At 43.7% G+C, this 14,903-nt stretch overlaps 1 protein-coding gene across 1 annotated transcript in view; it reads right to left on the bottom strand.

The window, feature by feature from the left end:
• The window catches only part of LOC310783333 (septin-2), a 35,139-nt gene extending 20,932 nt beyond the window's left edge, over positions 1-14,207 (bottom strand). The window contains exons 1-5 of the mRNA XM_083644180.1: positions 14,113-14,207; positions 5,190-5,245; positions 2,811-2,910; positions 2,616-2,702; positions 1,999-2,122 (exon numbers count right to left, since the gene is read on the bottom strand). Of these exons, the coding sequence (XP_083500306.1) occupies positions 1,999-2,122; positions 2,616-2,702; positions 2,811-2,910; positions 5,190-5,216 (338 nt within the window). The 5' untranslated portion in view covers positions 5,217-5,245; positions 14,113-14,207. The remainder of the gene's footprint in view (positions 1-1,998; positions 2,123-2,615; positions 2,703-2,810; positions 2,911-5,189; positions 5,246-14,112) is intronic.
• Positions 14,208-14,903: the final 696 nt, after the last annotated feature.

Raw genomic sequence — 14,903 nt, 5'->3', positions numbered from 1 at the left:
AACGTGATTTTATGAGAAAAGATTGATTTTGGCGGTTTGGGGTGTTTCATCAGATTTTAATCAAATAAAGCCTTGGCTTTCATTGTGTGTAAAGATTATTGTGAAATTCGAAAGTTAAATATTGTTTTGAAGCTCATAAATGGTAGGGTGACAAAGCAGAACCAGCTTACTTTATGAACACCTCCTCTCAGCATTCCTCAGGTTGCCAGGTTTGCGGTTTTTAATGCACTTGGAAATGTTATAAATGCCGTTTGATTTAAAACACTGTTTCTCAAGTTTGTCAAGGTTGTATTGTGGAGTTTTTTGTTTGTTATTTTGGACTAGTTTTTTTTGATGATTGGACTGTTTGTGTACATTTATGTTCAGGTTTAATTTGCACTGGGGGGGGTTCTTCTCCATAAGGACTTCAACACGTCTCCCCATCCCTCTCTCCCCGCTTTGTCTCAAATGGCTAAACTACGTGTGTCCCTTAAAATTACATTGAATGGACATCTGCATAGTAACCGGTTGACCATCGTTCACTTTATTGTCTAATCAAAATGACTGTTTCATCCGCAACAAATCGGCATCTCAACAGCAGGTGTGTGTGTGTGTGTGTATGTGTGTGTGTGTGTGTGTGTGTGTGTGTGTGTTTGGAAACAGTCAAGACACCAAGGGATGCATCTTACTCCAAGATAATTTTGATATCACTAGAAAGCTTACATTATCCTCTTTTCAACAGTGTATTAAACTCATAATGGTTTGAGGGGGGCTGAAAATGATCACAAATTTGACGCAATCCATTTACTACTACTTTAAATGATGGATTATGTAAACGTTGAGAAAGAGGTCACAGACTTATACTGTAGAGAGAAAGAAAAGGCGAAAGTGGTATGATTTTGTTTTCTCCTACTTGATCTGTTTTGTTCTTTTTCTCCTCTGTTAGCCTAAGAGAGTGTGTGGGTCCACAAGTGAAAACACAGCCTTGTCAGGAAAATCACCAGGAAATGGATCTTTGACAGCGAGGAGGCGAGAACGGAGGGGGAGGTTACATCGACACTACTGGCATGAAAACCATGCCACACATGACATGACACACGCACACACACACCCACACGCGCGCGCGCGCGCACACACACACTCACACAGACATATTCTCCTACATGCCAGAAAAGCCTATACATATAATATAGATATGGGATAAATATGGGATAGCCCCAATACTAAATATGCAGGCTACTCTTGCATGTTTCAGCTGGAACTGTGTCCTGTAGGCTGTATGCCAATATATGAGCAAAAATAGGCTAGTTTTTATCAATGAAAACTATGTCCGCATCGTCTCAATTCAGTTCAGCAGTTTTCTCTTTTATATTAGGCTATCATTATTTCATATATGAATTATTCGATCAGTGCAACCACACACATAATGAGTGATAGAGATCATTATTCATTGAGCATGCGTTTCTAAATCTATGGTCTAAATAGGCTTACAGATTGTGGAAATTTATAGACTGAGATTACACATTTACTACTTGATCTGTTTTGTTCTTTTTCTCCTCTGTTAGCACCAGGAAATGGATCTTTGACAGCAAGGAGGCGAGAACGGAGGGGGAGGTTACATCGACACTACTGGCATGAAAACCATGCCACACATGACATGACACACGCACACACGCGTGCACACACACACACACACACACACACACACACACACACACACACACACACGCGTGCACACACACACACACACACACACACACACACACACACACACACACACACACACACACACACACACAATAAAAGGAAATCTATACACAGGGAATGCAGTGGGAGGAGAGGTAGGGAATGGGGAGTTTTGGATGAAACTTGAGGAAGGGAGGAGTTGAGGAAAGGAGGGAAGGATGAGACAGAACTCAGGACAGGAAACATGTCCAAGCAATTATCACTAGCCCCTCCCCTTCCACACACACACCCTCCCACGACGACACACAAACACACACACACACACACACACACCAGTCCTGGCTGTTGATGGCATCTCCGTATCCAGGGGTGTCGACCACAGTGAGGCGAAGCTTCACTCCTCTCTCCTCAATCTCCACGGTCGACGCCTCGATCTGCACGGTCCTCTCGATCTTCTCTGTGGAGCCGAAGACGGGTTGGAGACATCAAAGAGGGAAATGGTGACATGAGGATTATGCTTTTAATATACGGTCTGAGCCATCATGCGTTTACACCGACCACAAGGTTGCCTAACACCTCAATGAGCAGCTACTGTACGTCCACAGGCTTCAGGAAGGCGCACATGCATGACTAGAAAGCAGTTCTCCATCTAAAAGGGTTAAGTGTTTTGAAATCCGTCAAAATGAAACCAGGGAGGGTCTGCTGGGTATTTTTCAAACCACTAAGTCATAAGTCAAGTCATAAGGAAGGGGGTCTCTCTCTTTTTTTTTTTACTAATACTAAAGGCATTCCCAACATTCCTGTCGGAATAACGCTCTGCAGGAGACATTGGAACAGACATTTCTCTATTATTACAGTGTGTGTGTGTGTGTGTGTGTGTGTGTGTGTGTGTGTGTGTGTGTGTGTGTGTGTGTGTGTGTGTGTGTGTGTGCGTGCGTGCGTGTGTGTACCTGCGGCACCAGGGATGTAGCGTTCGGGGTAGAGGTCAGTGAGAAACAGGCTGTTTATCAGTGTAGATTTGCCCAAACCAGACTCTCCTGAGAAGCAAAGAAACAAACAATACTGCTTTCTTCTCAGAAGAAATCATATGAAAAACAAACAAAATAAGTAAGTAAAAAGAGACAAACAAAAAAGTAATCACCCACCAACGACCATGAGGGTGAATTCAAAGCCTTTCTTCACCGACTTTCGGTGGACTTGGTTTGGCAGGTTGGCAAAGCCGACATAACCTACTGCCTCTGGGAACTGCAGGGCACAAAAAGAAATAAAGACTATTTAGCTTTAGGGAGACCGTGTGTTACAGGATGAACTGATCCAACAGAAACTGTGGGATCACAGAACACAATCAAAAGAATTTGGAACTTTTTTTTTTTATCTTCTTATGGAGGTGTGTATCATACACACCTCCATAAGAAGACAACACAGTGTATGTGTGAAAGTGCAAGTGTGGTTGTGTGAGAGAGAGTGAGACTGATGATGATGCATAAGATTTGGACATTCCAAAGGGCAATAACACCGAACCATGAAACACTAGCATGTACACGGGATATCCTGTCTCTGGACGCCTGCGCAACGATGTGTGCTATGAGCAACGGTACGCGTGTGAGATGACAAGTGGCATGAGCGTGAATCACCACGGCTTTATTAAAAAAGTCTTGTATAAAGACTGAGTAGATCCTTCACAGCCTGTATGAGAGACTGAGTAGATCCTTCACAGCCTGGTATGAGAGACTGAGTAGATCCTTCACAGCCTGGTATGAGAGACTGAGTAGATCCTTCACAGTCTGGTATGAGAGACTTCACAGTCTGGTATGAGAGACTGAGTAGATCCTTCACAGCCTGTATGAGAGACTGAGTAGATCCTTCACAGCCTGTATGAGAGACTGAGTAGATCCTTCACAGCCTGGTATGAGAGACTGAGTAGATCATTCACAGCCTGTATGAGAGACTTTTATTTTTATTTTTATAATATTTATTTTTGAGCAGGGAGCATTGGCGTTACAATGTCAGAGGAGCCCCGCAGGGTGAATTAAATTTTTTCCAATTTAAGCAAAAATAAAATGTCTTCAAGCCAAGCTTTAAATGAAGGTGGCTGAGAGGATTTCCAAAGAAAAATAATTTTCCTCCGGGGAATTAACGAGGCAAAAGCGATAACATTGGATTGGATGACCAACATATCGAGCTCGTCCGGTGGTCTACCAAAGATTGCAATATGAGGGGATGGACAGATTCTCACCTTCAGAATGTCCGAACACATATCAAAAAAGGAGTGCCAGAAACCAGATAGTTTGGGACAGGTCCAAAACATATGAGTCAAGTTACAAGGTGCTTGTGAGCATCTATCACATTCATCAACCACTTTATCTGGGTAGAGTTTAGCCAGTTTGGCCTTACTATAGTGAAGTCTGTGTACTACTTTAAACTGTATCAGGCTAAGTCTGGGAGAACTAGAAGAAGAGTTGACGGCTCGCAAAGCTTCCTCCCAGAAGTTGTCTGAGAAGGAGGTCTGCAGTTCTCTTTCCCAGCTCTCTCTGCTTTTATTGATGGCCACCACATTCACTGGAGAGAGGAGATCATAGAAATAGGAGACATGGCCCCTGGATAAGGCGTCTGCTTTAAGCAGTAGATCTATTCTACTGGGAGACAGGATTTGAGGAAACAGAGGGGAGTGGGTTCTACCAAAGTTTCGTAGCTGAAAGTATCGAAGAAAATCTGAACGGGGTAGGTTAAAAACAGTATGCAGTTGGTCGAAGCTGGCAAACACACCGTCTATATACAAGTCTCCCAGGCGGCGGAGACCTCTTCCCTCTAAAAGTGAATAGTAAGGGTCTGACTTAGCAGGCAGAAATAGGTGGTTGTTGCAAACCGGAGTCGCCTGAGGTAAAGAAGACCAACCAAAATGACGCCTGACCTGTGTCCAGATCTTGAGAGAGCTTATCACGATGGGATTAGAAGTGAATTGTGAGAAAGATACGGGTAAGGTGCTACACGCAAGAGCCTGAAGCGATGCAGAAGGGCATGACATGGCCTCAATCTGACACCAACTACTTTGGGGGGAGGTGAACCAGAGCATGATCTTATACACATTGGCCGCCCAGTAGTATGAGAGATGACTGTATGAGAGACTGAGTAGATCCTTCACAGCCTGTATGAGAGACTGAGTAGATCCTTCACAGCCTGGTATGAGAGACTGAGTAGATCCTTCACAGCCTGGTATGAGAGACTGAGTAGATCCTTCACAGCCTGGTATGAGAGACTGAGTAGATCCTTCACAGCCTGGTATGAGAGACTGAGTAGATCCTTCACAGTCTGGTATGAGAGACTGAGTAGATCCTTCACAGCCTGGTATGAGAGACTGAGTAGATCTTTCACAGCCTGGTATGAGAGACTGAGTATATCCTTCACAGCCTGGTATGAGAGACTGAGTAGATCCTTCACAGCCTGGTATGAGAGACTGAGTATATCCTTCACAGCCTGGTATGAGACTAGATCCTTCACAGAGAGCTGCCATGTGCTCCACTCACCTTCGCTTTCTCTCCAGACTGAGACATGGCCGCTGCTCACGGATGTGTTGACGAGGCTGCCAGAAGAGAAAACAAGACATATGAAGGCAGTCAGATAAAGCAGTTATGACGGTACAGAGTGCTTACACTGCTACTAAATTCATATTTAATTCCTTGGAATGTAGATTAACTAGATTTCTATTTAATGTCTATTTAACTCTCCCTCTTCATGTATATTATGTTGTATAGACTGTCATTTGACTGCACCTGCAAGTTTGTGATTTTGTCTTTTAGATATCTTCTTTTTGATCTCTAAATAATTGATATGACCGCTACGCTGCATACTTACACTAAGACAAATGCCTCGTATGTAATCTTGCATATTGTGGCAATAAAGTGATTCTCATTCTCATTCATTCATACTGTTAATAATCTACTTGTTCTGCTTCTATGAAACATCTTAATCTAAATTTTTTCTTAAAAATTCATGATTTCAAGCTTCAAGATTTCCTTACAAAAATTAGTTGCCCAAATTCAAAGCCAAAGCCCAAAGTCCTGTACTGGGGAATCGTGGGGATATAATCTCAAATACTTGTGCTTTTATCCTCATGTTTGTTTTTTAATCCTAACTAATCACTTACAATAAGTTACAATTGTTTAGGTGTTGCACAATCGTGGTCGTTTGCAGGTGCCACTGTTATAAAACCTATTGAACAGCTTTATCACAGAGCCATCAAGGCATTTGCTAGAAAACCATTGTCATACCACCACTGTAACATTCGGGAACAACATCTCTTTCTGAGCTTTGAAAATCTCAAGGTCTTAAAGAGTGCTTGTTTTTTCTACAAATGCCTACATGGACTAGCTCCCCCTCCTTTACAGGAATTCATCCATAAAAACAGAATCACTGGACTTGGCACCAGGTCAGACACCAGAGGTGACTGCAAGGTCCAACGTAGACTGACCACGTTTGGTCAGAACGTCCTGTCTATAAAAGGCAGCCAAACATGGAATAGTCTCCCCGTCTCCATAAGGGACAGCCCCACCCTTGCTACTTTTAAAGGTAGACTTAAACAATGGCTGAAATCCAACCAGTCATGTGTCCACAGGTAATATGCTTTCTTCTCTTTTTTTGTGTATTGCTACTATGTATTTTTATTTTTTGTAAGTGTAATTGCTGCTATGTATTTTAGAGTGTATTGCTGCTACTTATGTTTTATGTATTTTTGAGTGTACTGCTGCTACCTATGTTTTACGTATTGCTGCTACCTATGTTTTACGTTTTATGTTTCTTGTGTTTTATGTCTTTCAGGGACAACGGATGGAAATTTGCCTCGCGCTAAATCCGGCAATTTTTACACTTTTATTATGTTCCAGGTTTTATTATCTGTTCCATGGTTTCTGTGTTCATTGATTTTGCACTGTCCCGTCCAAATAAACAAATAAATAAATAAATAAATAAGTACTTAGCAACAACATTTAAATAGCTAGATAAAGTCTGAGTTTGTTTTCTTCCAACTTGGGATGTTTTGGACAAATAACTCAGTGATAAGCTTTTTGTCCTCTGTGCAGCTTGGCCTTCTTTCGAGTTGATTTTCGGCCAAAACTCCTAATCTAAGGGATTAGTCTCAAATATTTGCGGCATGTCTCTCTAACTAAACTTAAGAAAAATAAAACCTTAAGTCAAATCCTTATCAGAAAAACTTGGATGGGATGTTTTGTGAAACCAACCACTGAGTGCTACAAATACATTCTGCAAGTCTTCCATCCAGCCAGCAGCTGCAAGATTAACTTATCTTTGAATCACAAATCATCCTCGGGTGGCTCCCATCGGAGAATATTTACATTGAACAAATTGTTTACATGGAACAAATTGTGGCTCTAGCAGCATTGGCACGGTATTGCCATTCATTCTCCCTAACCCCTTTTCCATTAAGTTCATATTGAGAGCCTGCATTTCGGCTAATGGCCGCACTGTTTCGTTACCCGGCGCTATCACACTGGCCGGAGCAGAGATTAGGAAGTTCATTCCCAGACACCCATTATACAGCTGAAGTCCCGTTTATCCCAAGCTATAGCCCTGAGCAGATGACAGAGTGACGATCCCGCTTGATAAACGACCCATAATGACTGAGCAGGAAGAACAGGCTCCATGTTATCACCAATACACTGAGCAGCCCCTGACAGGTGGAGTGTGATAAGCATTCGAAGGAGGCAGGCTGGCGTGCGCTGCCAGAGGAAGATGCACTCGGGGGGGGGTGTAGTTGGAACCTCAAAAGACATATCCCCAATAGTATGTGATGCACATACACACACACACACACACACACACACACACACACACACACACACAAGTGGACAGTCGCGCTCAGTGTGTTGTGTTGGGATGGTAGTGGGGGCCTCTGCATCTACATGAGAGTGGGCAGAGATCTCTCACTGGGACAGGGTGGTTTTCACCGAGCCCACCGGGAGAACAATGGCTGTTTATCCCACTGGTTCCTGAAGCCTTTCCAACACAGGGCAGCTCAGCCGGGGGAGGAGGGGGAGCACGTGCCTCACCGCTGACCACATTCAGGACGAGCCACATGTGGGACAGCGCAGGGAGACACCGGTCATTTAGGGTTGGGGGGTGATGGGCAAGGGGCTGTGGAGGTCAAGAGGTTATCTCAGTCAAACCAGTGGAAAGGCACTGAAACCTTGTCAAGTTGTCAGCAAAAAAAACAAAAACAAACATTGATCTTAAGATCTATCTAAGCCATAAAACAGCCAATATTAGGCTTACAGAAAGTGTTATTTCAGTGAGAATATGCACTACACACACACACACACACACACACACACACACACACATGCGCGTGCGCACACACACACACGTACACATGTTATTCCTGGACAGGCTCTGTGGGAACCAGCATTAGTCCAGCAGCAGATTAATTAAAGTGTTCCATTATCGCCGCTGTAATAACACAAAGACAACACTACAGGACAGACAGGCAGGAGGCACACACACACACACACACAGACGCACAACACTATGCCCGTGCACACACACACACACACACACATACTACAGGACAGACAGGCAGGAGGCACACACACACACACACACACACACACACACACACACACACACACACACACACACACACACACACACACACACACACACACACACACACACACACACACACACACACACACACACACACACACACACTCACTCACTCACTCACTCACTCCAGGACAGACCGGCAGGAGGGACGCTTCAATAAGACTCAGTTCATAACGGCCATTTAATCGGCCAGGCTGCTGAGCTACTTACACGCGCACACACACACACACACACACACACACACACACACACACACACACACACACACACACACACACACACAGCTATCAAATGGCCAGACGTGGGGGAGATTAAACAGTTTAAATGGCCTGGTAAAGCCGTGGTGTTGGCATGTAATGCGTATATAATACAGTTGATTTATTAGCTGGAGTGAAGCCATGAAGGGGCAGCAGAACTATTCACCTTCCTGACAGGCGGTGTCGAGGGTCCACACACCCACTCTCTGTAGATTAAGCACGTTCTGCTCTTATTGGAAACACTGACAAACAATCATTTCACACGGTCACACCACAGTGATTTAGTGAACTCAGCAGCAGAAAACTACCATAATGGTAGTTTACTGGCAACTGTTCAGAGCAACAGGGACCCCACAGCTCCTCAGTTAACTGAACATCATAAAGAGATGTTTGGCACACGCACACACACACACGCACGCGCACGCACACACACACACACACACACACACACACGCGGAGGGCTTGAATGTACTAAAGTATCCTTTGAGGCTAAAAGTAGAGGTGGGTAGGCATTAGGCAACAGTAATAATGTATGATGTAGAGCTGCAACGATTAATCGATTAATCGATCGACAGAAAATTAATCGACAACTATTTTGATAATCGATTAATCGTTTTGAGTACAATTTTAAGAGAAAAGGTCTAAATTCTCTGATTCCAGCTTCGTAAATGTGAATATTTTCTGGTTTCTTTACTCCTGTATGACAGTAAACTGATATTATCTTTGAGTTGTGGACAAAACAAGACATTTGAGGGCGTCATCTTGGGCTTTGGGAAACACTGATCGTCATTTGCCACCATTTTCTGTCATTTTATAGACCAAACAACTAATCGATTAATCGAGAAAAGAATCGACAGATTAATCGATTATGAAAATAATCGTTAGTTGCAGCCCTAGTATGATGTATTAAGTGTGTAGGCCTACAGTAGGTTTCAGAAACAGTTCATAACGTGACCCCAGAGAGAGAGAGAAAAGAAAACGTTACAATAGAAGGAATGAGGAGGCCTTTCAACCAGGAGGAAACCAGCAGGCCCGTTCATCATAACACACACAGAGTTTAAACCAGGAGGAAACCTACAGGCACATTCATAACACACACAGAGTTTAAACCAGGAGGACACCTACAGGCATGTTCATAACACACACAGAGTTTACACCAGGAGGAAACCAGCAGGCACGTTCATAACACACACAGAGTTTAAACCAGGAGGAAACCTACAGGCACGTTCATAACACACACAGAGTTTAAACCAGGAGGAAACCTACAGGCATGTTCATAACACACACAGAGTTTACACCAGGAGGAAACCAGCAGGCACGTTCATAACACACACAGAGTTTAAACCAGGAGGAAACCAGCAGGCACGTTCATAACACACACACACAGAGTTTACACCAGGAGGAAACCAGCAGGCCCGTTCATCATAACACACAGTTTAAACCAGGAGGAAACCAGCAAGCACGTTCATAACACACACAGAGTTTACACCAGGAGGAAACCTACAGGCATGTTCATAACACACACAGAGTTTACACCAGGAGGAAACCAGCAGGCACGTTCATAACACACACAGAGTTTAAACCAGGAGGAAACCAGCAGGCACGTTCATAACACACACAGAGTTTAAACCAGGAGGAAACCAGCAGGCCCGTTCATCATAACACAGAGTTTACACCAGGAGGAAACCAGCAGGCACGTTCATAACACACACAGAGTTTAAACCAGGAGGAAACCAGCAGGCACGTTCATCATAACACAGAGTTTACACCAGTAGCCTGTACTACGAAGCTAGTTTAATGCCTTATCCGAGTAAGTTTGAGTTTAAACCTGGTTTAGCCGTACTACAAAGCAAGTTAACTTTCAATCACCATGGCAACTGACGCTGCAAAGCTAACCTGGTCGCGACCAGGTTAGCTTCAGAGGATAAGATCAAAATCCATGACAGACCCATATAATCGGCTCTCTGGAGTCACTCACCGTTCATATAAGATCGCCATATGAAAAATAGATTGCAGTCAACTGAGAATATAACAAGAAAAACATTTGTGGCTCTGTAGGCTACATAATTAAATTAAGCCTACTTACCACTTTATGTCTTAACAGCTCAACGATGCGTGGAGAAATATGATCACTATTAATCACCGCGGCGCATATCATGAATGGACCCTCAAATGGAGTGAGGGTGATATTCTCCTACATGCCAGAAAATCCGCATCGTCTCAATTCAGTTCAGCAGTTTTCTCTTTTATAGTAGGCTATAGGCTTTATACTAGGCTATTTTATATATGAATTATTCGATCAGTGCAACCACACACATGAGTGATAGAGATCATTATTCATTGAGCATGCGTTTCTAAATCTATGGTCTAAATAGGCTTACAGATTGTGGAAATGTATAGACTGAGATTACATTTGTTGCTGCTGTATCAATGTATGCAGCTGTATCAGACAGAAATCGCTGATCGAAGTAAATCAAATGACTGATGTGAATACAAGCTGCTGCTTTAGACAGCCCTTCAGCAGACTATCCAACGCGGATTTTCATTCTGACATTAAATCGCGGATACATTAAATATCCGCTAAAACTCTGATCATGCACTGCGCTTTCATGGAACGAGTAAATGGGTGTGGAAATGGGTGTGGGCGTGGATCAACTCAGCTGTTCATAATGTGATTGGCTACCGCACCTCTTTCGCGTGGACGCGCGCCTGTGCACGAGCGAAAAACGTGCGCGTGCACAGGCAGATCCCAGGTCCACTTACCTAGTAAAAAACCAGCGTCGTAGTATCAGTTAACTAGATAGCTTTGATCCTGTTCAGTCAAACCAGATCAAAGGGACTTATCGCGGATCTGTTAAACTAGTTTCGTAGTACAGGGCTCAGGAGGAAACCAGCAGGCACGTTCATAACACACACAGAGTTTAAACCAAGAGGAAACCAGCAGGCACGTTCATAACACACACAGAGTTTACACCAGGAGGAAACCAGCAGGCCCGTTCATAACACACACAGAGTTTAAACCAGGAGGAAACCAGCAGGCACGTTCATAACACACACAGAGTTTTAAACCAGGAGGAAACCAGCAGGCCCGTTCATCTTAACACACACAGAGTTTACACCAGGAGGAAACTAGCAGGCCCAACCTTTTATGATGATGCGGACGGGATGGAAATGACCAACAACAACAAAACACATGGCAAGAAAATGTTACCATAACTCAGAGCTATTCACACAGCTACTGTACAAGAATAAAGAAGTTAAGTATATGGGGCTGCATGACCGTAGGGGGGAATCTGCATCTTTTATCATCTTCACAACAGCTTGACTTTAGGGATGCAGGGTATAGCCACACTCATCGGTATCGGCCGATGTTAGTCATTTTTTAATATATCGGTATCGGTCCGGTGAGCAAAATAACAACAATGTTATTATTGGTTATCGGTATCTGCCACAATTTTCATGTTGAGAAGACACAATGTTGTAAATCTATGATTTATGGGCTTTTCTAAATGTTTTGGAGAAGATGTGCTTTTCATTATGTACACAATTTTACTATCATAGAAATGTGTTTTTATGCAGATCATTTCGACATTGGTAAATAACGGTTATCGGCCATAACAGCAATGTTAATATCGGTTATCGGCAAACTGTGATATGGTTATACACACAATTGTAAAGTAGTCTAACCTACTCCCTTTTGGGAGAAATTGTTATTTGTGCCTATGTATTTCTATTCTATGGCTTATATTATATTGTTATTTATAAATGTGGCTGGCCATTATAGCCTACTTCACTGTGCGGTTTGAGTGCTATTGGCCCACTGGGTTTGGGCACCTCCCATCCTTAGCAGCCAATGACGGACTGCGATGTGTATTGGGGAGGCTTTTTAAAGCAAGTTGTTTTCCTTGTCACCCTGTTTGACTCTGATGAAGACGCAGTAGGCGTCGAAACGTTAGTCATTGAATAAAGCAATTTTCCAGTGAATCGTGTGCTCCAGGATCCTCTTTGGTTTGTCCATTGAACTTTTGTCATAGTCTAACCTACAGTTTAACGTGCAGTAAAGTAGTTGCCCACTCGTATCATAAGTATCTAGTATAATGTTGCTACCACAGGTGTCAATAGTCTCATTATGTGGCCAAATGTCAATGATCCATCTATTCATTCTTCAACCCTGATTCTTCTCCGAGACAAACTGTGGGCAAAAGACAATGGGATTGCGTTCCTGGTATCGTAAGAAACCCGGCGTTCGAGGGTACAGAGTTGTTTTCGAGTTGCCTCCACTCTCTCGCCGAGGGGTCAAGTACAGCAAGGCATCCTGCTGGGTCACATTATTATTCGACCCCCTGACACAATAGTGCGTGGCCACTTGTGAAGTTTTGTTTTTCCGTTTACGCCACACTACAAAACGAGGGGAAACGTCCCTGCTTGGTTGTGTAGTGACAGAGTGATGTCTTCCCTCGCTCTCCTGTGCAGGCCCGTCTCTGTGAGATAAGGCCGAGGAAGGGGAAAGGTCAGAAAGGGGTGAAGGAGCTGGATCGGAGGTCCTGACACATGTTCTCCCTTCTGATCTGAAGCCAGTTAGGTAAAGCAATGTTGGTCCTATGGCAGCTGCCAGCCTAAGATTACAGCGTCACAGGGTCTGCCACCATGTTAGAATGTTCACCACTGAGCGTGACAGGAAGTGAAATAATGTGCCAAAAACACCAGCCAAGATGGATGACCAATTTCGACAATTCTTCAATAGTGGCCCTCCGCCACACCTTCACTGAGACAGACACACAATGATTGTTTCCGTGTGTTATTGTGAAGTTGTCTAAACATTGAATTTATTTCCTGCCGATGTGCTTTACAATCAAAGGTCAAGAATTAATCGGATGTTAGAAAGTGATTTACTAGTCGAAGAATGTTACACAAAGGAACTTAGAGGAACTGTGTGAAATTCTCTGCTCTGAATGGTCAGTCTGATATGATTATTATATGGTAGTGATTTAGGGCTATGGAGTCCAGATTTCATTCCTTGCAAGTGACGTCAGGTCTAATGTTGGGCATTAGGCCAATGATTCAATGCATTTGAATGTCTTACAATAAGGCTTTTAGACAGACTAGCACTGCTCTGTGAAGGAGCTTTTCATTCGTCTCAGAGTTGGGTGGAATAATTTGAGAGAATATGAAAATATATAGTTGAGTTTCATAGCAGGCCAGGGGGGCTGGAGAAGTGTGTATGAAGACAGGCCTTTGGTTTGAACAGTTGGGATGTCCACCACACCCAGTCTGTCACACTGAACTGTTTTTCAACTATGACAATGACATTATGATTTATTGTGGATATCTTTGTTAGCTAACTCCTTACGGATAGCCTGGTTTATACTATCCACTTGAAAAACAGAATATGAGCGCAGCACTGCGTTGAAACGGTTAACGTTAACGTACTACATGTCAAACTTTAGCATGCAACAGTTGTTACCGCGGCTGGTGTCATGTTGCCATAAAGTCCTAACTCTCCTTAACGTGCCTTCGCCCTCCTCGAGTCACCCTGCTATTCTGTATCAACAAGCCACCTATCGTAGTCTCTTACCTGTGCGTAACTTTGAAATAAAGTGACTCGATTGAAGCGTTTCGCCTCTCGCTGCTGCCCCAGCCCAGGAAGGAAGGGAAACCCGGAAACCGTGCCCGTCATTCCGCCCTCGTCGCTGAAGCTTTTTGTTGTCAAAGAGGAGGCTGCGCCACTGACGCCATTATGGCTCCACGTCAGGATGATTCAACCGTAGGTAAACACGAGTTGTCAGATCCAACATGGCTGCCCATGTATCAGTGTTTCTTCAGGACGAGTCCTCGGTTGAGCGATAGAGTGCCGAAGTCACGCCGTCTTCCGCCTTCAGCATACGCACCAAGGGATTTTATCAGCCATTCATTTACCATCTACATTTCGTAATGCGTATAAAAATTGTTTACTTGGTCAAACCAAGCGATTCAGCTATGTTTAGAATCGGGAGGCAATATGGAGACATTTCACTCGGACAAAAAAAAACGTTAATTAAAAAAGAAAAATCCTTTCATTTTTTTGTTAAAATTATTTCCAAAACGCAATATAATTTTTTGAAAAACTTTTGCTACCAGAAATGTATCAGGGGGTCACGAGGACAGGGGGGGCAGAGCATACAGAAGAAGACAGAGGGGACACAGGGGGACAGAGGGGTCAGAGAGGAAGACAGAGAGGACAGAGGAGGACAGATGGGACACAGGGACAGCGGAAGACAGAGGAGACACACGGGGCAAAGGGGACACATGGGACAGAGGAAGACACAGTGGACACATGTGACAGAGGACAGAGGGGACACATGGGGACAGAGGAAGACAGAGGGGACA

This window comes from Poromitra crassiceps (assembly GCF_964638095.1).
Source record: "Poromitra crassiceps genome assembly, chromosome: 10".
NCBI classification, from domain to species: domain Eukaryota; kingdom Metazoa; phylum Chordata; class Actinopteri; order Beryciformes; family Melamphaidae; genus Poromitra; species Poromitra crassiceps.
The sequence above is the reverse complement of the archived record's forward strand: the minus strand, read 5'-3'. Positions and strand labels throughout refer to the sequence as shown.